The following is a 27660-nucleotide window of genomic DNA, read 5'->3' as shown; positions in this document are numbered from 1 at the left end:
CGCCCAGCAGGTTACAGTGTGAATGCAGTGTTACTGTCGTGGATGTTGACAGCTTCTGTCCAATCCTCCACACAGTACATTGTAATGCCACCTCATTGATGTGCAGGTAAACAGATCATCATCATCGGCAGTCCCTCGAAACGAGGATGACTTGCTTCCACGCCAAAAAAGGATGAGTTCACAGGAGTTTCAATGAAGGACCTAATATTCCAGGTCCTGAACTACATCCTAAAGGGTGGAAGATGCCTGTGCATGGATTTTTTTTAACATGTGGTGGACTTGGCAGAGCTCGGTCTTGGTCCAGTGGCAAGAGTTAACCAAGAGGACTGGAGACCTGCTCAGATCATCATCATAGGCAGTTCCTCGAAACGATGTTGACTTGCTTCCACCCAAAAAAGAATGAGTTCACAGGTGTTTCAATGAAGGACCTAATATTTCAGATTCGGGTCTGTCGGCAGTTGGTTCACTGAACTCGTGTCGCTCAAGTTACATTTGTGTATTTGATAAAAGTCTTTCCCGTGCATCTCAGAAATCCCGCTTTTTGTAAGATCTGGGGGAGGGGCAGCTTCCAATACAAGAGAGGACGAGGATGCACGAGTCTCTCCTTGCTGATTAAGGGTTATTATATTTCCATTTTATCGCGAACAAAACTGCCCCCTACTGTCACCTCGGCCCATTTCGCTCCACGCTTTCCCCTCGTAACTGGCCCGAGTTAGATTCTTCCTGATTAATTTAATGTTTGGGGTGTTGCGGAGAAAATGCATCTCATCCAACCTTTACAGTACCAAATCAGTGCAGCGTAAATCCTCTGGGAAAAAAATACAGATTTGTTTCATTGAGACTGAAGATAAAATTCTGTTGAATATTTTCTGACCATGTAATTTAAGCGTATTATTCTGTCCGTCACCTCCCCTACCCCGTCTGTTTATGTACTCGGTGTATTGGAGGCGGCTGGGCCAGGTCCGCGGATGGCCAGTAAAGACGTCATTGCTGATTTGACATTGATGTGATTCACGAGGGGCGGGGAAAAAAACAGCACCAACCGTCAGCGAGAGAATCCGGCGAGCGCGCCGGGCGCGGGCCTGAACTCCGACGTCAGGCTCTTACCCATGATTGGGACCGAACGCGACATTGAGTGACAGGTGTACGCACGAGACAGCTGGAGCATGAGCCGGCGGAGTCCGAATGTGATGGCATGAGCCTGCAGACCAATTAAAACCATCAACAACAAAAGGACAACGACTTCCTCACTCGCGCGCCCGGCCGGTCACATCCCGGGCAAACTTCTGATAGCGGCTGCGCGCTCATCTCTCGTCGGGTTCAATCAACTGTTTGAGGGTAAGGTGTACATAATCCATATAAAAAGAGACATTACATTTGAAAAGAATGGCTGTTGTATCTTGCATTAACGCGAGGCATCTGAATATTCATTTTATGTATGGAGTCCGTTGAGCTGAGGTCGCGAAGCTTTTAGAAATCTTGTGGGGGTTTTGTGTGTTAACATTGACGTGGACGGGAGTGTGTAGTAGAGGGACGGAGGACTTCTGGTGATATGTTAAAGACAAGAGTTAATTGTATTTAACTTCTCAAAATTGAGTTGTTACCTGTTGTTACATCAGAGTCGATTGGTTAAGTCTGGGCGGTGACTGGAGTGTTTCTACCTGATGCCTTTTGCTGCAGCTTGGGCCTTGTGTGTTTCCCGGTTTCTCATTGTTGCTAAATTTGTCGAAGTAGGGTTGCATGTAGAATGCATTTTGTTTATCAGACAAGCACTTAATATTATTTCAGGATGCTTGAAACGAGTATTTAGCCTGCTCAATAAATGTTAAAATAACTTGCTAAGTGCAGTTCAAGATCCGAGAAGGTAAGTGATAGTCTTGGCTGGAGTAATGTTTGCTTATATAAAATAAAGTACATAATGTTAGAATTGGTAGATGATAGAACTTCTCGTACCAGATGTTTTGAAAATAATTCACTGTAATCTGTCAAGGAAACGTAGCTCTCTTTGAGTGTTGGAATTTGTTGACAAAACACATCAGTTTAAATTCAAGGTAGAAAAAGTTTAAATATTCGACGGAAGAAGTGGACTTAATTTAATGTAATGCCATGTAGCACGCTAGTGATTGCTTTTTGAAAATATTTGAATTGGCACACTTAGAAATACTATTGTTAAAGCCTGAGCCGACAAGAAAAAAATTGTTTGCAGATGTTGACAGATTTTCTGGCCAGTAAATTTATTACACAAATTATTAAAGGAGACATCAGTTGTATTGAGCTGTTGATTTTCATTTGCAATGGTTAATCAGTCTTGTTACAGTAGAAACGATTGTGTGAACTTCGTCCCACACATTAATTTCCCATGTTGCTCACAGAGAAAAATAAGTAAAAGTTTTCTGGAACACTGCAACGTGCCATTTGGATGTATGTTGCTTTTCCTCCTCCTGAACCTTTTCTACTGATTCCCATCATCATCATCATCAGAGACAGTCCCTCGGAATCGAGGAAGACTTGCTTCCACTCCTGAAGTGAGTTCTTTGGCGGCTGAACAGTCCAATACGAGAGCCACAGACTCTGTCATAGGTGGGACAGATAGCGGTTGAGGGAAGGGGTGGGTGGGACTGGCTTGCCGCACGCTCTTTCCGCTGCCTGCGCTTGATTTCTGCATGCTCTCGGCGTTGAGACTCGAGGTGCTCAGTACCCTCTTGGATGCACTTCCTCCACTTAGGGTGGTCTTGGGCCAGGGACTCCCAGGTGTCAGTGGGGATGTTGCACTTTATCAGGGAGGTTTTGAGGGTGTCCTTTTTGCGTTTCCGCTGCCCACCTCTGGCTTGTTTGCTGTGAAGGAGCTCCGAGTGGAGCACTTGCTTTGGCAGTCTCGTGTCTGGCATGCGAAGTATGTGGCTGCCCAGCGGAGCGAATCGAGTGTGGTCAGTACTTCAATGCTGGGGATAATAGCCTGAATGAGGATGCTGATGTTGATGTGCCTGTCTTCTCGGGATTTGCAGGATCTTGCGTAGACACAGTTGGTGATATTTCTCCAGTGACTTGGTGTCTACTGTACATGGTTCATGTCTTTGGGCCATACAGCAGGGCAGGTATTACTACTGCCCTGTAGACCATGAGCTTGGTGGCAGTTTTGAGGGCCAGATCTTCAAACACACTTTTCCTCAGGCGGCCAAAGGCTGCACTGGAGGCGGTGTTGGATCTCGTCGTCGATGCTTGCTCTTGTTGATAGGAGGCTTCCGAGATATGGAAAGTGGTCCACAGTGTCCAGGGCAGCGGTGTGGATCTTGATGACTGGGGGACAGTGCTATGTGGTGAGGACAGGCTGGTGGAGGACCTTTGTCTTAGGGATATTTAGCGTAAGGCCCATGCTTTCGTACGCCTCAGTAAATAAGTCGACTATGTCCTGGAGTTCAGCCTCTATGTGCGCAGACGCAGGCATCGTCAGCGTACTGTTGCTCGACGACAGAGGTTGGGGTGGTCTTGGATCTGGCCTGGAGATGGTGCAGGTTGAACAGGTTCCCACTGGTTCTGTCGTTTAGTTCCACTCCAGCGGGGAGCTCGTTGACTGTGAGGTGGAGCATGGCGGCGAGAAAGATTGAGAAGAGGGTTGGGGCGATGACGCAGCCCTGTTTGATCCCGGTCGGGGTGTGGATTGGGTCTGTGGTAGATCCGTTGGTAAGGATCACGGCCTGCATGTTGTCATGGAGCAGGCGGAGGATGGTGACCAACATTTGGGGGCATCTAAAACGGAGGAGGTCTTTGTAAGGTCGAAGAAGTCTATGTATAAGGGCTGCGCTGTTCCCTACATTTTTCCTGTAGCTGTCACGCTGCAAAAATCATGTCCGTTGTGCCCTGTAGGGGACGAAATCCACATTGTGACTCTGGGAAGGAGCTCCTCGGCCACGGGAAGAAGACGGTTGAGGAGAACTCTAGCGACGACTTTCCCAGTGGCTGATAGCAGGGAGATTCCTCTCTAGTTGCCGCAGTCGGACTTGTCCCCTTTTTTAAAGATGGTCACGATTACTGCATCTCTGAGATGCCCCAGCATGCTCTCCTCCCTCCAGATGAAAGAGATGAGGTCGTGTATTCGCGCCTCTCCACCATATTTCAATGCCTCAGCAGGGATTCTGTCCGCACCCGTAGCCTTGTTGTTTTTAAGCTGTCTTATAGTTTTTTCTCTCTCTCTCTCTTCTCTCTCTTTCTCTCTCTTTCTCTCTCTTTCTCTCTCTTTCTCTCTCTTTCTCTCTCTTTCTCTCTCTTTCTCTCTCTTTCTCTCTCTTTCTCTCTCTTTCTCTCTCTTTCTCTCTCTTTCTCTCTCTTTCTCTCTCTTTCTCTCTCTTTCTCTCTCTTTCTCTCTCCCTCTCTTTCTTTCTTTTACACACTGGATGAGATCAGGCCCATAAAAGTGATGGATGAGAAAAGACTATTTGGCCAACTGATCTTGACCTTTATTGTATTATCCAGTCTAGTACATAAGTGTCTTGAACTTCTCCAATCCCTTTAATTCCACTAGCTTACTTAGTAGAGTCTTTCAAATGTTTATCGTCATTTGAGCAAAGATTTCTTCCCAAGTTAAACTTAACATTAAATTTTAACTAATTGTCAGGTTTGGTTCAGTGATAGTACTCTTGCCGTTGAATCGCGAGCGTGGGTTGAGTTCAACTCCAGAGATTAGAGCACATGACCTAGGCTGACACTTCAGTGCTGTAGGAAGATGCTGTCTTTCAGATGAGACATTAAAGCAAGTTGTTCAGATGGACATAAGATCATCTGTCTGTTCAGATGGACATAAGATCTTATGGCACCTTTTTGAAGAAGAGCGGGGTAATTTTACCCACGTCCTGGCCTACAATTTATCCCTCAACCAACATTAAAACACATTATCTGCTCACTATCATATTGCTATTTGTGGAACCTTGTTCAGTGTAAATTGACTGCAGAGTTTCCTACATTACTACAATGACTTCACTTCAAAAGTACTTCATTGGCTATAAGAACTTTGGGATGTCCTAAGATCATGAAAGGTGCTTTTATATTTTTAAAAAAGTCAGTATGGCGGCTGATTCAATATCTGCAGATTATGTCATTGAGCGGCAGCATATTGATAACGACAAGGAAGAAGCCACAGACTGATCTTCCTTGGGATTCCCAAGTTAGCTATGCAAGGGAGTCATTTATTTAATTGCTGTTTGTAGGACATTTCTGTGTGCATATTGGTTGCTGCGTTTCCCAACATGACAATAGTGACCACACTTCAAAGGTGACTGTGAAGTCCTTTGGGATGGACTGAAGTGGTGAAAGGTGCTACATAAATGCAAGTTCTTTTCCCTTCCCTCCCCCTCCTTCCTTCACCCACTAATGTTAAGGTAATATTTTGGGCCACCTTTATTTATGCCATTTAATACTTTGTATATCTCAATAAGCTCTCATCCTCTTTTCTCTCGCGATTAGCTTCTTTAATCTTTCAGATTTTCCCCTTTGCAGTTCAGATTGTTCTTGTAATTTTCTTGGCCCAGAGTGGTCTCCTGGACTAGTTTTGATTGCCATAGGGGGTCGGAGAGGAATTCTCCATATTTCTTACCTCTAATTGGCATGGGTTAATCTTTTTTCATCTCTCCTAGAAGATAACATGGCTTTCGGTTGGTTTATGGAGTGTGTATATGGTGATGCACAAGGCATTGCAGTATGACGGGCTGGATGGAACAGTTTGGATTTTCTTCTTGACTGTTATTTTCCTTGTGTTAATTTTAACGAGTCCCTGTCCCTGATTCAATATAAGTTTCCTTAGGATTTCCCGCATGCTACTGTTCTCATCTATTTGACCCACAATCAAGCCTGATCTTGTCTTCATCTGAGGTTCAGATGTGCATCTTATTGGATAGCTTTGGGAACAGATACCCTCAAGGATCTTTAACTTTGTCTCCCTTGCACAATCCAGGCAAGAGAGAAATTAGAGCACCCCGATTGCCACCCAAGTTGTGATAAGCTGACTCCATATATATTGGGGTTGTACCTGAGACCTTCTTGCTCTATATGGCTTATGTATTAACTAGTATTTTCTTGGCAGCCATCTTTTATTTTTAAGAGGTTTTGATGTGTGGAATTGGAATGGTAAATACAAATGGAATCACCAAAATGAGCCACAAACTTCAGCCCATTCCATCACACAGAAGGACCCAGTTAGGGAATGGATGTTCTTAGTTATACGTTTTTGTACATTATTCTTCAAGGTAATTGGGTTCAAAGGCATTTATTGGCAATCATAAGAATTTAAGCACACAATAACTATTATTAACAACAACAATAATAACTTACATTTATTTAGCACCTTTTAACATAGTAAAACATCTCCAGGCACGACATAGGAATGGTATCCGACAAAATTTGACACTGAGCTACATAGCGATATTTGGACAGATGAACAAAATCTTGGTTAAAGAAAGAAATTTTAAGGAGTGTCGTAAAGGAGGAGAGAGCAGTAGTGAAGCATGGAGGTTTAGGGAGGGAATTCCACAGCTTAGGGCCTAGGCAACTGAAGGCATGGCCGGCAATGATAGAGCAACGAAATTCAAGGATGCACTTAAGAGTACACTTACAGCAATACAAGTTTACTGGAGAATTTAACACATTACAGTTCTCGAGCTCGGGGTTGGGAGAGGCATTAATGGCTGATCTGATCTCATTGAATTCTGAGCCATCTCTCCTCTCCTTTTTACACATTTTCTACATGAGAATAGCTGAACTTAAGGAAAGGTAACTTAGATGGTATGAGACGTGAATTGGCTAGAATAGACTGGCGAATGATACTTAAAGGGTTGACGGTGGATAGGCAATGGCAAACATTTAAAGATCACATGGATGAACTTCAACAATTGTACATCCCTATCTGGAGTAAAAATAAAACTGGGAATGTGGCTCAACCGTGGCTAACAAGGGAAATTAAAGATAGTGTTAAATCCAAGGAAGAGGCACATAAACTGGCCAGAAAAAGCAGCAAACCTGAGGACTGGGAGAAATTTAGAATTCAGCAGAGGAGGACAAAGGGTTTAATTAGGAGGGGGAAAATAGAGTATGAGAGGGAGCTTGCTGGGAACATAAAAACTGACTGCAAAAGCTTCGAAAGATATGTGAAGAGAAAAAGATTAGTGAAGACAAACGTAGGTTCCTTGCAGTCAGATTCAGGTGAATTTATAATGGGAAACAAAGAAATGGCAGACCAGTTGAACAAATACTTTGGTTCTGTCTTCACGAAGGAAGACACAAATAATCGTCTGAAAATACTAGGGGACCGAGGGTCTCGCGAGAAGGGGGAACTGAAGGAAATCCTTATTTAGTGAGGAAATTGTGTTAGGGAAATTGATGGGATTGAAAACTGATAAATCCCCAGGGCCTGATAGTCTGCATCCCAGAGTACTTAAGGAAGTGGCCCTAGAAATAGTGGATGCATTGGTGATCATTTTCCAATAGTCTCTATCGATTTCTGGATCAGTTCCGATGGACTGGAGGGTAGCTAATGTAACGCCCCTTTTTAAAAAAAAGGAGGGAGAGAGAAAGCGGATAATTATAGACCGGTTAGCCTGACATCAGTAGTGGGGAAAATGTTGGAATCAGTTACTAAAGATGAAATAGCAGTGACAGGATCAGTCCAAGTCAGCATGGATTTATGAAAGGAAAATTATGCTTGACAAACCTTCTAGAATTTTTTGAGGATGTAACTAGTAGAGTGAACAAGGAGAACCAGTGAATGTGGTGTATTTGGACTTTCAAAAGGCTTTTGACACGGTCCCACACAAGAGATTAGTGTGCAAAATTAAAGCACATGGTATTGGGGGTAATGTGTTGATGTGGATAGAGAACTGGTTGGCCGACAGGAAGCAGAGAATCGGGATAAACAGGTCCTTTTCAGAATGGCAGGCAGTGACCAGTGGAGTGCCGCAGGGCTCAGTGCTGGAACCCAATGATTTTAGATGAAGGAATTGAGTGTAATATCTCCAAGTTTGCAGATGACACTAAGCTGGGTGGCAGTGTGAGCTGTGAGGAGGATGCTAAGAGGCTGCAGGGTGACATGGACAGGTTCGGTGAATGGGCAAATGCATGGCTGATGCAGTATAATGTGGATAAATATGAGGTTATCCACTTTGGTGGCAAAAACATGAAGGCAGAATATTATCTGAATGGTGGTAGATTAGGAAAAGTGGAAGTGCAATGAGACCTGGGTGTCATGGTACATCAGTCATTGAAAGTTGGCATGCAGGTACAGCAGGCGGTGAAGAAGGCAAATGGCATGTTGGCCTTCATAGCTGGGGGATTTGAGTATAGGAGCAGGGAGGTCTTAATGCAGTTGTACAGGGCCTTAGTGAGGTCTCACCTGGAATAGTGTGTCCAGTTTTGGTTTCCTAATCTGAGGAAGGACGTTCTTGCTATTGAGGGAGTGCAGCGAAGGTTCACCAGACTGATTCCTGGGATGGCGGGAGTGACATATGAAGAGAGACTGGATCGACTGGACCTGTATTCACTGGAGTTTAGAAGAATGAGAGGGGATCTCATAGAAACATATAAAATTCTGACGGGACTGGACAGGTTAGATGCAGGAAGAATGTTCCCGATTTTGGGCAAGTCCAGAACTAGGGGTCACAGTCGAAGGGTAAGGGGGTTAGCCATTTAGGACTGAGATGAGGAGAAACTTCTTCACTCAGAGTTGTTAACCTGTGGAAGTCCTTGCCACAGAGAGTTGTAGATGCCAGTTCATTGGATATATTCAAGAGGGAGTTAGATATGTCCCTGATGGCTAAAGGGATCCAGGGGTATGGAGAGAAAGCAGGAAAGGGGTACTGAGGTGAATGATTAGCCATGATCTTATTGAATGCTGGTACAAGCTCGAAAGGCCGAATGGCCTACTCCTGCACCTGCACCTATTTTCTAGGTTTCTATGTTACCTCATTTAATGAGGGGCAATAATTTCAGTTGTAATCAGAATCACTCCACACACTTTATCATGGCTTCACCTTGACTGAGCTGCCAATCAAATCATTCAACTGGTGTCAGTTACAGAGATTAATGAACAGAGGCTGCCTATACAGGACATTATCAGTTGCTTTGCACAGTTGTCCTGGCAGGACAACTGAGCGATCAATGGGGTCTTGCCATTGGTGGCTGGTGTGCAACGGCCACCACACATTTTTAAAAATCCACGCACAGGCACCTTCCACCTTTCAACATGCAGTTTGGGATCTGGAATATTGGGTCCTTCATTGAACCACCTGTGAACTCATTGAACTCAATCCCTTTTTGACGTGGAAACAAGTCATCCTCAATTCGAGGGACCGCCTATGAATCAATGGGGTCAGGATAAAGGGAATTTGTAAATTATTTTTTTTAATCAGCTAAACATCGCTGTCTGGTAACTTCTAATTCCCACAGACTAACTGAACATTACTTAAAAACAGACATTTGAAAAGCTAAGGTTAGTAAAGAATTAACTCTTTCTTTACAACCTCAACTCCAAGACATTGGGCTCAATTTTCTCCAGTGATTTGCGCCGTTATTTTGGCGTGTGATGCTTTTTTTTGCCCAAATTTTTAAAAAAATCCAAGTTTCCCCAAAGATTATGTGCCAGCGTAACTCAGTTACGATTTTTAAAGGTTTTTTTTGCGTCATGGTAACCTGATGTCTGCGCCAGTTTTTCACAATTATGCAAGTTTGGCCAACTTACAATTTTCTTAAGACAGCGTGTGTCACCACTCCCAAAAAACTTTCTGGGCACAGAAGAAAAAACAGTGCACATCAAAAAAATCAGTGCAGAAAGATGCCATTGTTTTTCGGCGAAGTTTTGGAGGGAGTCAAGAACACACAAATATGCATCATCAAGCTTAAATTTTTCCAACTTAAAACGTAGAAAATGGAAGTTTCATGCAATTCTTTAAGTTTGGATTTAAAAAAAATTAAAATCCAAACCGGGCTCGAGGGTCGGAGCGTCAGCCGGCAGAATCGGTCCCTCGCCCGGACACTGGCTCAGGGCTCTGGGCTCGGCTTGAAAAGAAGCCCGGGGATGGTGGGGTGTGGGTGTGGAATCCGAACTGCAGGGATGAGAACCCTTACACTGTGCAGCAAGCAGCATCAAATGGAGCCCGGGGTGGGGGTTTCCCGATCTAAGCAAGCCCATTATGCATGCTCAGACCTGGGTGTGGTCCATACTAGGGCATCGACCTTGGGGGCGGGGGGGGTGGGGGGGGGAGAAAGAGAGACAACAAAGAAGCTTGTCCTGCCTGCCATTTTGAGCTTCTTGCAAAGGTACAATTTAATCATGGGTGCAATAATGACACTGCCATACCTTGTGCAAGTCTTATGCATGATGGTGCTGCGGAGGAGACAATTGATTCGACGTCATTGCATGAGGAACCTCAGAGCACGTAGGATCGTGGGCAGGAGGCCTTGCCCACATCGGGTATATCGAGACTCACGTTCATACCTGCACATGATTGATGTAGACTGTGTCAAAAGGCTGCGTTTCCTCAAAGAAGTTGTAACTGAGATCTGTGAGTTAGTAAAAGCAGACCTGCAACCTGGAAGCATCAGGAGGACTGCTTTGTCATTTCTCAACATGCAACATATATATCTGAATTCGGCAGGTGACTGCTGCACGATATGCCCGGAGGAATGACGACATAAAGTTCCCCATGACTGCCCAGGCAATGCATGAAAGGGTTGTTGGCTTCTCCAGGATTGCTGGCTTCCCAAAGGTACAGGGCTGCATTGATTGTACCCACATCGCCTTGCGAGCACCTTTGGAGGATTCTGAGATGTACAGGAACAGAAAAGGCTTCCACTCCGTTAATGTGCAACTCGTGTGTGACGACATGCATCACATCATCTCAGTTGATGCAAGATACCCTGGGAGCATCCATGATGCGTTCATCCTACGCGAGAGTGCTATATCTGCCATGTTTCAGCAACAGCCAGAAGGACAGAGTTGGCTACTGGGAGACAAAGGGTACAGCCTCGCTACCTGGCTCATGATGCCCCTTCGTGTAACCCGGATGGAAGCTGACCGGGAATACAAAATGTCGCACATTGCGATGTGCAACATAATAGAGAGGACCATTGGCATCTTGAAGCAGCGCTTCCGATGCCTGGACCATTCCAAAGGCTACTTGCAATACTCCTGAGATTGTCGGTCAGTTCACTGTTGTGTGCTGCATAACCTAGCCATCATGAGGCACCGGCAGCTGGTAGTAGAAGACCCACCTGGGGTGAGAGTGGCTGATGATGAGGAGGAAGGTGCAGATGACGAGGAAGAGGACAAGGAAACCATGCAACTACTTGAACCCAGAGCATGACGGCAGAGGAGAGCGGGCTGTCGTGACCCTTTAACAATTGCTCAAGCCTTGTGCCAGCAGCTCACCCGTGAACGCTTCGCTGCCTGAAGGCTCAGCGGCAACTATTCCAAATGGACCATGTTTACTGTTTGGATTTGTTCTGTAATGTGTTGTTAATGGAAATGAATCAGTTATAATTTAAAATATATATTTATTCAAAAGTTTAACAAGCATTTGTTTGTACTTCAATAAACATATTCTTGTATCATACTTCAAAGTCTTTAGTTAAGATCACTTACAAACCTTTATAGTTGTAAATTTGCATAACTTACAAAATTTTTTTAATTTGAGAACGATTACAACAGTAACATAGAAACATAGAAAATAGGTGCAGGAGTAGGCCATTCGGCGCTTCGAGCCTGCACCACCATTCAATAAGATCATGGCTGATCATTCACCTTAGTACCCCTTTCTTGCTTTCTCTCCATACCCCTTGATCCCCTTAGCCGTCAGGGCCATATCTAACTCCCTCTTGAATATATCCAATGAACTGGCATCAACAACTCTCTGTGGCAGGGAATTCCACAGGTTAACAACTCTCTGAGTGAAGAAGTTTCTCCTCATCTCAGTCCTAAATGGCCTACCTCTTATCCTAAGACTATGTCCCCTGGTTCTGGACTTCCCCAACATCAGGAACATTCTTCCCGCATCTAACCTGTCCAATCCCATCAGAATCTGATACGTTTCTATGAGATCCCCTCTCCTTCTTATAAACTCCAGTGTATAAAGGCCCAGTTGATCCAGTGTTTCCTCATATGACAGTCCAGCCATCCCAGGAATCAGACTGGTGAACCTTCGCTGCACTCCCTCAATAGCAAGAACGTCCTTCCTCAGATTAGGAGACCAAAACTGGACACACTATTCCAGGTGAGACCTCACTAAGGCCCTGTACAACTGCATTAAGACCTCCATGCTCTTATACTCAAATCCTCTAGCTATGAAGGCCAACATGCCATATGCCTAACGACAATAAGAACATCAGCAGCAAAGAAAGGCTGCACTCATCTCTCCTCCACCTTATTCTAAGATTGGTTGCACTTGGTTTTATTGACCCACCCCTGCCCGCAGGTGCAGCATTTTTCGGTTTGCTCCCAAGCTTATTCTTTTGAACATCTCTGGTAATGCGCACGCACTTGATGGCGGTGGGTGGGTGGGGGCAGCGTAATGTGGCAGGGTCTGGGGAATGGAGTGGGATTGGCAGTTGATTTTGTCAATGGGCGTGGGGTCTAGGCGTGTTCCCTTATTGTAGCAGCTAACTCCAACATTCCCTCCCTCATGTTCCCAGACAGTGTTCCCATTTCTCGTGAGTGTTGTTACTTCTCCCGACAGTTCCGATACATCATCACCCAACCCACTGATGGTGACCAGGAGTGATCGCGTAACGTCAGTGCTCTCCGCACTCATTGCCATCATCTGAATCACATCTGTTAGATCCTGCACCTCGAGAGTGCTGTAGAGTTCTCATTCCCCTCCTCCCCCTGGGTGTGGCTCGCTGCATCCTACTGGGACCCATAGCCTCGGGCGGTGGGGCCCTGGGTGTGCCTTGCTGCACCCCACTGGAATCCCAGCCTTGGACTGTAGGAAACCATGGAATGTCCCAGCAACACTTGTACTATTCAGGAAAGGGGCTGGCATCTCAATGGGTGGCACCTGCACCTCCTCCGAAGTGAGTATAACAGTAGGGGCTTCATCCATCCCCTCCCCCTCATGCTCTTGATCTGGAAGGTGGGATTGGAAGATGTTCACACAGCGCAGGCAGCAGGCTCAATTGAAGGATCACGATGAATGATAGCACGTTGCATCAACCGAAGCATAGCTGACGGAGACATCCCCATGAACCGAAGCATGGCTAGCCCGCGCAGTATTTAACATTTAGCAAAGCCAGACTGGAATTTGCACAACTTGCCCTCTCCCTTGAGTGTGAGCCCAGCTTGTGCAGTGGTGGTTGCTTTTCTCCAGGCAGGACCTATCAAAGCAACAACCCTCTTCCATGGGTGTCAGTGGGTGCAGATTTGCCAGAGTTCTCTATCCTTTGATGTGGGCCACCTTCCTCTGCAAAGATGAAAATATAATTTTTTAGAGAGGGTGTCCTTCTGCTGGATGAGACATACATCTAGTCAATTTACAATTGCAATTCCATTGAATAAATAAAAATATAACTTAAAAACTAACTACTTGACCAAGGTTCTGCCACTTCTTGCACTGGCCTCCAGACTTCCAGCGTTTCTTCATTTCTTTTGGTGAAACTTTTATGTGACCTCTGCTGGTGTCCAGCTTGTGCCATCTGGTCTCAATTACAGTAAATAGTGCCTCCACTTCATCCTGTCAGAAATTCTTGCTCCTTGAGCTGCATTGCATCTTGTATTGCAGCTCTGATTTTTTTTCAATGAGCATTAAAGTTCTCACACACAACTGGCTCTTTAAAAATGGCCGAATGCAGACTGGGAGCTGTACTGGGCACGCGCGCCCATAGCAATCACGTCAAAAAAGTCCTTTTTTTTTTTGCGCATGCGCAGAAGGTGGGGCATCATTTTTTCAGCGCAGACATTAGGCTCCAGCCCCCCCGCCCCCGGCCCCGGGAAGCTACAGGACAGGCTGTGCAGCGCCAATTTATATAAAAAAAATAGGATCGGGAAACTTTTTGGATTAGTTGGGACCAGAAAAAATGGTCGTAAATCCACAATACGCCAAAAAACAACTTTGGGGAAAATTGAGTCCATTGTTTATTTTTATTTTCACTAATACGGCTGACTTAGCTATCTTTCTTATCTGCAGGTTATTTAGTCAGTTTCAGTGGTTAAAAAATGAAAATCTTAGTACACTTACTAACTTAACTGTGAAGCTGTAATATCCTTTCTTTGACTTTATAAAAGTTTGTTTCAAATTTTTTTTGTCAAAATGCAGGTCTTTGGTATTTTGTTTTCTGCTTATTGCAAAGTAACTTTTTTATCCTCCCCATGAAAGAGGTGATTCATAATGTGCAATTCCACTGGTCTAGTCAGGCTATTGTGTTGATTGCAGCATTGTAGATTGTGGATGATTTCAGCTGACTCAGCACAGGCTGGGGATCAAATCTGGGACTTTTCTGGATCTCTCTTGCCACTCACCGCAATAGACGTTGTTATAAGCTTGGGGAATAGATAGTTGTATAGATATTTCTTTCCTGCATCTATTGAACACTTCAGTCTGTTCACCTCTCCTACCTCTGATTCACGATCCTGTTATTGCACCTCCCCCACCCCGATTTCTTTTTTCTCTCCTCTCTTCAGAACATAGGGCTCACTTTTCCCCAAAGCGCTCTTTTGGCGTACTTGAAGAGTTACGGCTGTTTTTTTTGGGCCCAAGTATGCCAAAAAAAATGTTCTAAGTTTCCCCTTTTGGATTTCTTCATTTTGGCGCAGCATCCTTTTAGTTTTGGGGGTGGAGCTTTGATCTGCGCCAAAAAGATCGGGTTGCCACGATAACCAGGGACACAATGCGAGCTGAGGCTGCAAAGTGAAACATACAGCCAGCTCCCAACACATTGCATCAACTTAAAAACACACAAAAATACATTGCATCAACTTAAAAACGCATTAAAATATATTGCAGCAATTTACCTCCAATTATTAAAGCCGGTCTTGTGCCCCTAGCCCTGGCTGAAGGGCTTGCTTCCCTAGCCTGCCCCGTGCCGGTCCAGCCACCTGCCACCCCAGAGTGCCTTCCAGGTCCCGGTCTGGTCCCTTAGTCCTGGCCGAAGGGCTTGCAGGTGTGTTCCCCCGCCTGACCCTGACCCAGAGTGCCTTGCTGGTCCGCTCCCCCGCCCCTATCTCGGGCCGAATGGCCTCCTCTCTCCTGGTCCCCGCACCTAACTATAACCAAGAGGCTTCCCCCCCCCCCAACCCCACACCTCTCTTTTCCACCCCCGCCCCCTCTCATCTTTCCTGCTGCTGCTGTCCGGGCATCTGCTGCACTTACCTGTGCCGATTTCTTTAACTCTCCAGAGGGTTTTTCTGCAGAGACCACATACGTTGGCCTAAGCAGAACTGAAGTAACTGTCAGCCGGCCAAACTTGCCTAAATGGCCAGAATTGGCGCGGGTGGCAGGGTACGCCTTCTTTGGCTGGAAAAAATGTTACCTAAAAAAAAATCGTAACTAACTGAGTTACGCTGCTACAAATTGATTGGGGAAACTGTTTTTTTAACTTAGGCCAAAAAAAGCAGACTGCTCAAAAAAAACGGTGCAAATCACTGGGGAAAATTGAGCCCATAGGAACAGGAATAGGCAACTCAGTCCCTTGAGCCTGCTCTGCCATTGAGTTAGATGATGGCTAATCTGTATCATAACTTCATTTACCTGCCTTGGTTCCATATCCCTTAATACCCTTGCCTCATAAAAATCTTATCAATCTCACTTTTGACATTTCCAATTGACCTAGGCCTCAACAGGTTTTTGGGAGAGAGTTCTAGATTTGCACTACCCCTTGTGTGAAGAAGTGTTTTCTGATGTCACCCCGGAATGGTCTAGCTCTAATTTTAAGGTTATTCCCCTTGTGCTAGACCCCGCCCCAAACCAGAGGAAATGGTTTATCTACCCTATCAAATCCTTTAATCTTAAACCCCTCAATTACATCACTCTTCAATATACTAATACAAGCCGAGTATATGCAGTCTGTGCTCATAATTTAACCCTTTTAGCTCGGTATCGTTGTGGTGAATCTGCAATGTACCCCCACCAAGGCCAATATATCCTTCCTGAGGTGCGGTTACCAGAACTGAATGCAGTACTACAAATGCGGTTTAACCAGAGCTTAATAAAACTGTCGCATAACTTCCACCCTTTTGTATTCTAACCCCATTGAACTGAAGTCTAACATTTTATTAGACTTGAAAATTATATTTTTGTACCTAGAATCACAGAATGATACAGCACGGAAGGATGCCATTCGGACCATTGTGCCTGTGCCGACACTTTGAAAGAACTATCCAACTAGTCCCATTCACCTGCTCTTTCCTCAACCCTACAGATTATTCCCTGTCAAGTATTTATCCAATTCCCTTTGAATCTACTTCCACCCTTTCAGGCAGTATATTCCAGATCACAACTTGCGACGTAAATTTCTTTTTCCTCGTGTTGCCTCTTGTACTTTTGCCTACTCCCTTAAATCTGTGTCCTCTGGTTGCTGACCTTTCTGCCACTGGAAGGTTTCTCCTTATTTACTCTATCAAAATCAATCCTGACTTTAAACACCTCTATCAAATCTCCCCATAATCTTCTCTGCTCAAAGGAGAACAACCCCAGTTTCTCTCGTGTCTCCACATAACTGAAGACTTTCATCCCTGGTACCATTCCAGTAAACCTCCTCCTACTATATGGTCTTGACATCCTTTCTAAAGTGTGGTGCCTAGAATTGGCCACAATAATCCAGTGGGGGCCTAACCAGTGTTTTATAAATGCAGCATAACTTCCTTATCCTGTGCCTGTGTTTATAAAGCCAAAGATTGTGTACACCTTTTTAACAGCCTTCTCAACTTGTCTTGCCATCTTCAAAGACTTATGTATGTACACCCCCAGGTCTCTCTGTTCCTGCATCCCCTTTGATATTGCACCATTTAGTTTATCGTGCCTCTCCTCATTCTTCCTATCAAAATAAATCACTTCACACTTGTCTGTGTTAACTTTCATCTGCCATGTGTCTCCCCATTTCATTAGTCTGTCCATGTCCTCCTGAGGTCTGTTGCTATCCTCCTCATTGTTCATTACATTTGAGTTTTGTGTAATCTGCAAACTTTGAAATGATGCCCTGTATATTTAAGTCCAGTTGTAATATATATCACAAAGAGTAATGGCCACAAAACTGACCCCTGGGAAACTCCACTGAACACTACTCTCCAGTTTGAAAAACAACTATTCACAACTACTTTCTGTCCCTTTGGCAATTTCATATCCATGCAGCCACTGTCCCTTTAATCCCATGGGCTTCAAATTTGCTAACAAGTCTATTATGTTGTACTTTATCAAAACATCTTTTGAAAGTCCATATTCACACATCAATCGCTCTACCTTCATCCACCCTCTGTTACTTCATCAAAAGAGCTCAATCAAGTTAGTCAAACAGTATTTGCCTTTAGCAAATCCATGCTGACTTTCATTTATTAACCCATATTTTTCCATGTGCCAGTTAATTTTGACCCGGATTATTGTGTTTCAAAGTTTCCCCACCACTGATATTAGGCTCATTGGTCTGTAGTTTATTCCTCTCTCTCTCTTTTTTGAATGGGGTGTAACATTTGCAATCCTTCAGTCTTCTGGCACCAAGGAGGATTGGAAGATTGTGGCCAGAGCCTCTGCAATTTCCACCCTTGCTTCCCTCAGTAACCAAGCATGCCTTCCATCCGGAGCAGGTAACTTTTCTACTTTGAGCGCCGCCAACATTTTAAGTACTTCCTCTCTCTCTATTTTTATCCTATCCAATTTATCTCTTATCTCCTCCTTTTACTGTGAAGATAGATGCAAAGTACTCATTTAGTACCTCAGCCAAGCAGTTAGAAATTAACCAGTTTAAGACTATCTCTGGTCACTTTGATCATCAGGATCAACTGTAAACCAATCTAGTCGATAAATTGTGTTTAATCAGAGTTTAAGATAGAATATAACACATTAGTTATATTACAAAACCATACAAGCGTAACAAAAAGTGCATTCTGATCCCGATCGGATAAACGGCTGGCGCACGTGAGCAATTCCCTGGCTTGCAGTCTCTTTCTCTGTCTATAGCTTCCTTTGGTAAAGCTTGGGATCACTCAAAAGAGTATATGACCAGCTCAACTTCTGCTTCGCCTTCCCCTCACACCGTCTGTAAGAGCAACCTTGAGGAGGCGACCTTTATTCTCTTGTTAGGGTGAGCCTGATCCTGGATATTGATGAGACCTTTTAAAAACATAAGAAATAGGAGCAGGAATAGGCCATTTGGCCCTTCTAACCTGCTCCGCCATTTAATAAGATTATGGCTGATCTGATCATGGACTCAGCTCCACTTCCCTGCCCGCTCCCCATAATCCTTTATTCTCTTATTGCTCAAAAATCTGTCTATCTCTGCCTGAAATATATTCAATGACCCAACCTCCACAGTTCTCGAGGTTTCCCTAAAGCCTTAATATCCAATAAGGCTTCTAGTTCTTTGTCTCGATTCTTGAAACAAAGCCCACCCTAAAGATGTCTTACGGTTTTGATCACGTCATTCTATGTTGACACTAACCCAGTGTTTCTTCCTGCAGAAATCATTCCATCTCTCTCTTGTCCCTATTATCTAGGGTCGCTCTACCCTTTGAACTATGAGGCCCAAACCAGAAAACTCCATTACGACGTAGCAACATGTTTACATTAACTCTCTCAACTTCCATCCATTCTAAGTCTTTCTGAAACAAATTGTCTTAGATACATAAAACTAAAGCTTTAACTTGAAAACCACAGATAATGGTTGTCATAATGCAAAATGCGATAAAATCTCAGCAGGGTACCAAGACATGAGCATTTCTAAACTTCCTGAATAGACAATTTGTCTCCAATTCGAATACAACCATTTAAACACAGCTTTTTCCCATCACAGTTTTAATTGCACAATCATATACATTTGTTGGCATCCCTGATTGCTAACAAAGCCCCCTGTCTCCACAAGATCATCTCCTTTTTGGTCCCTAATTAGCCCACCCTTCCTATCACTACCCTTTTCTATTTATATGTTTATAAAACACTTTTGGGTTTCCTTTTATGTTAGCCACTAATCTATTCTCATATATACTCTCTTTGCCCATCTATTTCCTCTGTATTTTTTGTATTCTCCTTGGTTCTCCACTGAATTATGAGCCTGACAGTTGTCATAAGCTTCCTTTTGCTGTTTTATTTTAATCTCTATATCTTTAGTCATCCAAGAAGCTCTAGCTTTGGATGCCCTTCCTTTCCCCCTCGTGGTAATGTCCAATCTATATATGAACTATCTCTTCTTTGAAGGCCTCCCGTTGCTCATTTACTGTTTTACTTGAGAATCTTTGATTCCAATCCACCTGGGCGCGATTTATTTTCAACTCCTTAGCTCATGATATTGTGGTCGCTGTTTCCCAAATGACACCCCCTTTCACACCACTAAAATATGCTCCACTTGCCCTACTTCATTCCCCAGAACTAGATCCAGCATGGCTTCCTTCCTCGTTGGGCTGGAAACATACTGATCAAGAAAGTTCCCTTGTAGACATTGCAGGAATTCCGCCCCTTCTCCCTTTACACTGTTATTTTTCCAGTCGATATTAAGATAATTTAAGTCCCGCATTATCACTACTCTTAAATTCTTGCATCTTTCTGCAATTGGCCTGCAAATTTGCTCCTGTCACTTTCCCACTATTTGGTGACCGATAGTATACACCAAGCAGTGTAATAGCTCCTCTACTCCTTATTTACAACCAAATAGATTTGGTCTTTGAACCTTCTAGTATATCATCATTTTCCAATGCTCTAACAATATCATTGATCAACATGGCCAACCCTCCAATTTTTCCTTCCCTGTCTTTTCTGAATACGTTGTAGCCAGGAATATTAAGTACCCGTTCCTGCCCATGTTTGAGCCAGGTCTCTGTTGTTGACACTATATCATAATCCCATGTGACTACATTCCTGCAACTCACCAATCTTATTTACCGTACTCCATACATTTACGCACCTGCGCTCCAAACCCATCTTAAGAACATAAGAATTCAGAGCAGGAGTAGGCCATAAGGTTCTTTGAGCCTGCTCTGCCATTCAGTAAGATCATGGCTGAACTTCGACTTCAACTCCACTTGCCCGCCTGATCCCATATCCCTTGTTTAACTAGAGTCCAAAAATCTATCTCTTGTCTGCCTTGCATTCGCCCCCACCGCCGTCTGATTCCTTTTTTTGTTCTGAGCTACTCTTTATTCTAATGCTGTTTGTCTCCCCAGTCCTCTGTGCACCTTGTATCTACTCTCTAATGCTTCATCTTAGTGTCCCTCCCTTAGCTAAATTAGTTGAAACCTACCCCCATAGCACCAGTTAACCTTCCGTTAACCTTCCTGTGTGGACATTGGTCCCAACCCTGTTGAGGTGCAACCCATCCATCTTGTACAGGTCTCTCCTGCCCCAGAACTGGTCCCAATGCCCCAAGAATTTGAAGCCCTCCCTCCTGCACCATTTCTCCAGCCATGCACTAACCTGTCTGATTTTACTGCTCCTATAATCTCTAGCACGTGGCACTGGGAGTAATTCAGAGATTGCTACATTTTGAGGTCCTGCTCTCGAACTTCCTCCCTAGCTCCTGTATACTGATATCAGTAGTGTAAAAATATATTTTTGGAGGTGCTATACTTCTGAAGATGTGTTAAAATAGGCCCCTGTCTACCTATTCAAGAGGTTAAAGATCCTGTGACATTGTTCAAATAAACCTTCGTGAATCCTGGTCAACATCGCACCCTCAACCAACAGTACCAAAAGCAGATTCACTGGACGTTCATCTCATTTCTGTTTGTGGCAGCTTGCCGTGTGCAGTATAGCACTACATAAAAGGTTTTTTTTTTAAAGTAAGAGTTTTGGCACACACGAGAATTTTATCAAAGGAGCTTGTGCTTTATTTAACAATTTTCACAGTGATATTACTTGATTTCATTTTGTGTCTAATCAATCATTAAAATTTGTTCAGTGTTTCTCCAAATTACATGCATCAAACTTGAATAATGGCAGCTCAGTAAAATGTAGCCAATTAATGATATCTGAAATTAAATGACTAGAGCAGTTTAAGACCAGATAAGCAATGTAAACTACATGTAAAGAAAGGACCTGTATAGCGCCTTTTATGATCTCCAGATGTCCCAAAGGACTTTGCAGCCAATTAAGTACTTATTTTTAAAAAAGCTGTCACTGTTATAACATAGGGAAAGTGGCAGATAATTTGCACTCAGCAAGGTCCCACAAACAGCACTGGGGTGAATGTTTTAGTTGTGCTGGTTGAGGGAAAAGTATTGACCAGGATACCAGGAGAACTCTGTTATTCTTCGAATAGTGCCGTGGGATCTTTTATGACGACCTGATCGAGCAGATGGGGCCACAGTTTAATGTTTCGTCTGAAAGATGATACCTTTGATAGTGCAGTGATTTCTCAGCACTGCATTGAAGTGCAAGACTGGATTGTGAGATCAAGTCTCTGGTGTGGGACTTCAACTCACGACCTTCTGACTCGGATAAGAGTACGACAACTGAGGCTGACATCATCAAGGTGACAAAAGTAGTTCAAAGCCCTAAAACGAGGTGTGTGTGTGAAGACTGACTATGGCAGTATTATTCAAGAGGGAAAGAGTTGTAGTAGAGACCACAAGAGAGATGCTAGAACACACAACATCAACATGAAGATGATATTGTCTAGGTTTTAATGTTTTTTTTCTTGGTGAATTTTCATTTAGCCTTCTAAGTAATGAAACAAAACTTCGTTATCTGTATCAGTTCTTGCACGGCATTGTAATGCATTTTTGCAGAAGCTATAGAGAATAGTTGATTATCATAGTTTTGAATGGATCCCAGTAAAATACAAATGGACTCTTCTAATTTCAATTTACTTCATCTGAGTGTATACAGTTGTATAATTTCAGTTTACTTCTGAAGTTTAATTTGTTTTAATACCCCGTAAGATACAGAACTGTTTGTTGTATTTCCATAATGGGTTGAGTGTTCAAATACTATAAATTTAGAATTACTTTGTAATGGTTAATTATAAGCAGTGATTGAGTGCATAATAGATGGCCTTCTTAACATTGAAAGGGCAATCATGATTTTTTTTTTTCCATTAACCAGATTTCAGTTGATGGAGAATGAGTGTTCCTGACTACATGCAGTGTGCCGAGGACCACCAGAGTCTTCTGGTCATTGTCCAACCTGTGGGAATTGTACCAGAAGAGCAGTTCTTCAAGATTTACAAGAAAATTGCTGCCGCCAATCAGATTAATCTTCGCGATTCTCAACGAGTTCTATACATTCGTTACAGACACCATTACCCACCTGAAAACAATGAATGGGGAGACTTTCAGACCCATCGGAAAGTTATAGGGTTGATAGCTATCACACAGTGTTGCAATGCAAAGGACTGGCCACAGACATCAGAGAAATTTCATCTCCAGAAAGAAATTTATGGTTCTACACTGTATGATTCACGTTTGTTTGTCTTTGGGCTGCAGGGGGAAATTGCTGAGCAACCTCGCACTGATGTTGCATTTTATCCTAGTTACGATGAGTGTGAAACTATAGAGAAGAAAGTGGAAGACTTTATCGAATCATTGTTCATTGTTTTGGAATCCAAGCGTCTTGACAGGGCAACAGATAAATCAGGAGACAAGATTCAATTACTCTGCGTGCCATTTGAAAAGAAAGATTTTGTCGGCCTAGATACAGACAGCAGGTGAGTGATAGTTAATACATTGTAGGTAATGTTAGAGCTCTGTAATATGGTTTTCTGTATGGTCTCAGAAATTTTATTTATTGACAAGCAAGGATAGTAGTGAAGTGTGCCAAATATTTCCAATGAGTTATAATCTGGCACACGAGAGGAAAGATTTATATATTTTGTTGCTATCCATGACTTACTCCATGATATTGCATTTTTAAAATGTAACTTAAACACTTTAAAATTGACTTTAATGAGGACTTTAATATTCTCGTTGTCATGTGGGATACTTCTCTCCAGAGGTAGTGACTGACTTGCTATCGTTTAATCTCTTGATTAAAGATTAAACACTTAAAATGTCCAGAATTGTTTCTGATTTGCCAGTGAATTGCAGTTATAACCTCAATCTTTCTATCAGTATTTGAAATACAAAAATGTCCAAAGACACTCCAGGTAGAAACTTATTGCTGGCTATCTGTTCTTAAAAAGGTGATTTACAGTTCCACACAGTTCAGCAAGCTGTAGGTGTGGCACTAGTGTGATTGATGCTTTTAAGGTGCTTGTACCACAGTTGTAAATTGCACTATATAATTGAAGTTTTAACAATTTATTTCTATGCAAATGTTACAGCTGGAATGTGCCAATATATCTTGTACTTTTAATGGACAAATCAGTGAAGCTAAAGTTTTATACTTCCATGAAACTTGGATGAATTAAGTGACATTTAGAAGCCCAAAAGAGTATTATAGTTCCATGTCTTTTTTGGAGGGACAGTGCGCGGTGGGGAGAGAAGCTACTGGCGGTAGATGTAATGGTGGATGGCACGGTCCTATCACTGAATTACATGGTTTGAACTAATTATTTAAGGTTTTAGTTTGCTGCAGGCTAAAAGGGAATAGCACATCTTATATGCATATTATAATATGTTAATAAAGGAGTTTGTAGATCTTGACATCAGGCTGTATAATCACTAGATATCAGTACGAATAACCAACAGAAATTCCTGGTCCATTATTGGAGAGGATGGTACATGGAAGGCCTGTGCATTGATGGACTTGATTGTTGCTTACTGATGTTTAAGCCAGTATTTCTTGTAGTTGATATGTCCACCGATGTTTGAGGTAACTTGTTTATTTAAAAAAAATTCACAGGAAGCGTGCATGTTAGAAACATAGAAACATAGAAAATAGGTGCAGGAGTAGGCCATTCGGCCCGTTGAGCCTGCACCACCGTTCAATAAGATCATGGCTGATCATTCACCTCAGTACCCCTTTCCTGCTTTCTCTCCATACCCCTTGATCCCTTTAGCCGTAAGGGCCATATCGAGCTCCCTTGTGAATATATCCAATGGACTGGCATCTACAATTCTCTGTGGTAGGGAATTCCACAGGTTAACAACTCTCTGAGTGAAGAAGTTTCTCCTTATCTCAGTCCTCAATGGCTTACCCCTTATCCTTAGACTATGTCCCCTGGTCCTGGACTTCCCCAACATCAGGAACATTCTTCCTGCATCTAACCTGTCCAGTCCCGTCAGAATTTTATGTTTCTGTCAGGGAAAACAGGAAGGCTTCTCCTCCCACGAGCGGGCCCCCTGATATAGAGGGTCGACACTCTCCCCAACCCGCGAAGCAGTTATCGAAGTTAGCAGACAGAGACGGATGGCAAGGTACAATGATCTTTAATTACGAACATCCGGGAGCACACCTCATCACAGCCGCCTGTGAGTGAGGATGCTCCCCGAACAGCACAATCATACAACTTTTATACATTTCAAAAACCCCTCCGTTCCCTGGTAAGACCTCCCTAGATCTCGAATTGGACTATCTTATCAGTACTACTTTTCGAATTGGACTACCTTATCAGTGCTATTTCAGATTGACAGGCCAAGATCTCGTGACCACCTTGGACTGTAACTCGGATGACTTCATCAGGTTAGAATTTGCTGACTCTCCTTGGTGCCCGTGAGTCTGCCTCGAGCCTCTTCGCAAGGTCTTATCAATGTCTGTTTAGGTTCTCACATCGTATCCTGTCGGAATATTATCTAATGTCCTGGTACATATTGAATGAATAACTTCTGGAGCCTTGGTACTGAAATGTACAAGGCCGAAGAGAGGCCTTTTACCACCTCATGGGTCGATGCAGGAACCAGCACTTTAACCCTTGCCCCGCTTGTACCCCGAATGCCAAATTTTTCTCTTGCATTTCTATGAGATTCCCTCTCATCTTTCTAAACTCCAGTGAATACAGGCCCAGTTGATCCAGTCTCTCCTCATATGTCAGTCCTGCCATCCCAGGAATCAGTCTGGTGAACCTTCGCTGCATTCCCTCAATAGCAAGAATGTCCTTCCTCGGATTAGGAGACCAAAACTGAACACAATATTCCAGGTGAGGCCTCACTAAGGCCCTGTACAACTGCAGTAAGACCTTCCTGCTCCTATACTCAAATCCCCTAGCTATGCAAGCCAACATTCCATTTGCCGCCTTCACCGCCTGCTGAACCTGCATGCCAACTTTCAATGACTGATGTACCATGACACCCAGGTCTCGCTGCACCTCTCCTTTTCCTAATCTGCCGCCACCCAGATAATATTCTGCCTTCGTGTTTTTGCCACCAAAGTGGATAACCTCACATTTATCCACATTATACTGCATCTGCCATGCGTTTGCCCACTCACCTAACCTGTCCAAGTCACCCTGCAGCCTCTTAGCATCCTCCTCACAGCTCACACCACCACCCAGCTTAGTGCTGTCTGCAAACTTGGAGATATTACACTCAATTCCTTCATCTCAACCATTAATGTATATTGTAAATAGCTGGGGTCCCAGCACTGAGCCCTGCGGTACCCCACTAGTCACTGCCTGCCATTCTGAAAAGGACATGCTTATCCCGGTTCTCTCCTTCCTGTCTGCCAACCAGTTCTCTATCCACGTCAATACATTACCCCCAATACCATGTGCTTTAATTTTGCACACCAATCTCTTGTGTGGGACCTTGTCAAAAGCCTTTTGAAAGTCCAAATACATCACATCCACTGCTTCTCCCTTGTTTAGTGGATGTTGGTATCAAAATACTCATTCTACCCCACAGCATGTGGTCCATTGCTAAATGGTTCAGTGATGCAAGGAGCCATAAATGGTGTCATCAAGCAACACCCACTCGCCAATAACCTCATGGATCATTTCAGGTTCTGCCAGAACCATTTATCTCCAGACCTCATTACAGCCTTGTTCCATAGAAACATAGAAACATAGAAAATAGGTGCAGGAGTAGGCCATTCGGCCCTTCTAGCCTGCACCGCCATTCAATGAGTTCATGGCTGAACATTCAACTTCAGTACCCCATTCCTGCTTTCTCGCCATACCCCTTGATCCCCCTAGTAGTAAGGACCTCATCTAACTCCTTTTTGAATATATTTAGTGAATTGGCCTCAACAACTTTCTGTGGTAGAGAATTCCACAGGTTCACCACTCTCTGGGTGAAGAAGTTCCTCCGCATCTCGGTCCTAAATGGCTTACCCCTTATCCTTAGACTGTGACCTCTGGTTCTGGACTTCCCCAACATTGGGAACATTCTTCCTGCATCTAACCTGTCTAACCCCGTCAGAATTTTATATGTTTCTATGAGGTCCCCTCTCACTCTTCTGAACTCCAGTGAATACAAGCCCAGTTGATCCAGTCTTTCTTGATAGGTCAGTCCCGCCATCCCGGGAATCAGTCTGGTGAACCTTCGCTGCACTCCCTCAATAGCAAGAATGTCCTTCCTCAAGTTAGGAGACTAAAACTGTACACAATACTCCAGGTGTGGCCTCACCAAGGCCCTGTACAACTGCAGCAACACCTCCCTGCCCCTGTACTCAAATCCCCTCGCTATGAAGGCCAACATGCCATTTGCTTTCTTAACCGCCTGCTGCACCTGCATGCCAACCTTCAATGACTGATGTACCATGACACCCAGGTCTCTTTGCACCTCCCCTTTTCCTAATCTGTCACCATTCAGATAATAGTCTGTCTCTCTGTTTTTACCACCAAAGTGGATAACCTCACATTTATCCACATTATACTTCATCTGCCATGCATTTGCCCACTCACCTAACCTATCCAAGTCGCTCTGCAGCCTCACAGCATCCTCCTCGCAGCTCACACTGCCACCCAACTTAGTGTCATCCGCAAATTTGGAGATACTACATTTAATCCCCTCATCTAAATCATTAATGTACAGTGTAAACAGCTGGGGCCCCAGCACAGAACCTTGCGGTACCCCACTAGTCACTGCCTGCCATTCTGAAAAGTACCCATTTACTCCTACTCTTTGCTTCCTGTCTGACAACCAGTTCTCAATCCATGTCAGTACACTACCCCCAATCCCATGTGCTCTAACTTTGCACATCAATCTCTTGTGTGGGACCTTGTCGAACGCCTTCTGAAAGTCCAAATATACCACATCAACTGGTTCTCCCTTATCCACTCTACTGGAAACATCCTCAAAAAATTCCAGAAGATTTGTCAAGCATGATTTCCCTTTCACAAATCCATGCTGACTTGGACCTATCATGTCACCTCTTTCCAAATGCACTGCTATGACATCCTTAATAATTGATTCCATCATTTTACCCACTACCGATGTCAGGCTGACCGGTCTATAATTCCCTGTTTTCTCTCTCCCTCCTTTTTTAAAAAGTGGGGTTACATTGGCTACCCTCCACTCCATAGGAACTGATCCAGAGTCAATGGAATGTTGGAAAATGACTGTCAACGCATCCACTATTTCCAAGGCCACCTCCTTAAGTACTCTGGGATGCAGTCCATCAGGCCCTGGGGATTTATCGGCCTTCAATCCCATCAATTTCCCCAACACAATTTCCC

The 27660-nt window shown here is 43.7% G+C and overlaps 1 protein-coding gene across 7 annotated transcripts in view; it reads left to right on the top strand.

Moving 5' to 3' along the window:
• trappc9 (trafficking protein particle complex subunit 9) overlaps window positions 1-27660 on the top strand; it is a 1402808-nt gene that overhangs the window by 57350 nt on the left and 1317798 nt on the right. For 2 of the 7 annotated variants that reach the window (XR_011595734.1, XM_070892877.1), the window contains exons 1-2: window positions 1029-1338; window positions 22212-22812. Coding sequence is in view for 6 of the 7 variants with exons in the window: in XM_070892877.1 (XP_070748978.1) it covers window positions 22229-22812 (584 nt within the window). In the remaining variant the exon portion in view is untranslated. Of the gene's footprint in view, window positions 1-1027; window positions 1339-22211; window positions 22813-27660 lie in introns of those variants that run through there. The other 5 variants (XM_070892863.1, XM_070892839.1, XM_070892854.1 and 2 more) reach the window with 3 other exon arrangements.

The sequence above is a fragment of the Pristiophorus japonicus genome, chromosome 1 (assembly GCF_044704955.1).
Source record: "Pristiophorus japonicus isolate sPriJap1 chromosome 1, sPriJap1.hap1, whole genome shotgun sequence".
NCBI classification, from domain to species: domain Eukaryota; kingdom Metazoa; phylum Chordata; class Chondrichthyes; family Pristiophoridae; genus Pristiophorus; species Pristiophorus japonicus.
This window is presented reverse-complemented; position numbering and strand designations above follow the sequence as displayed.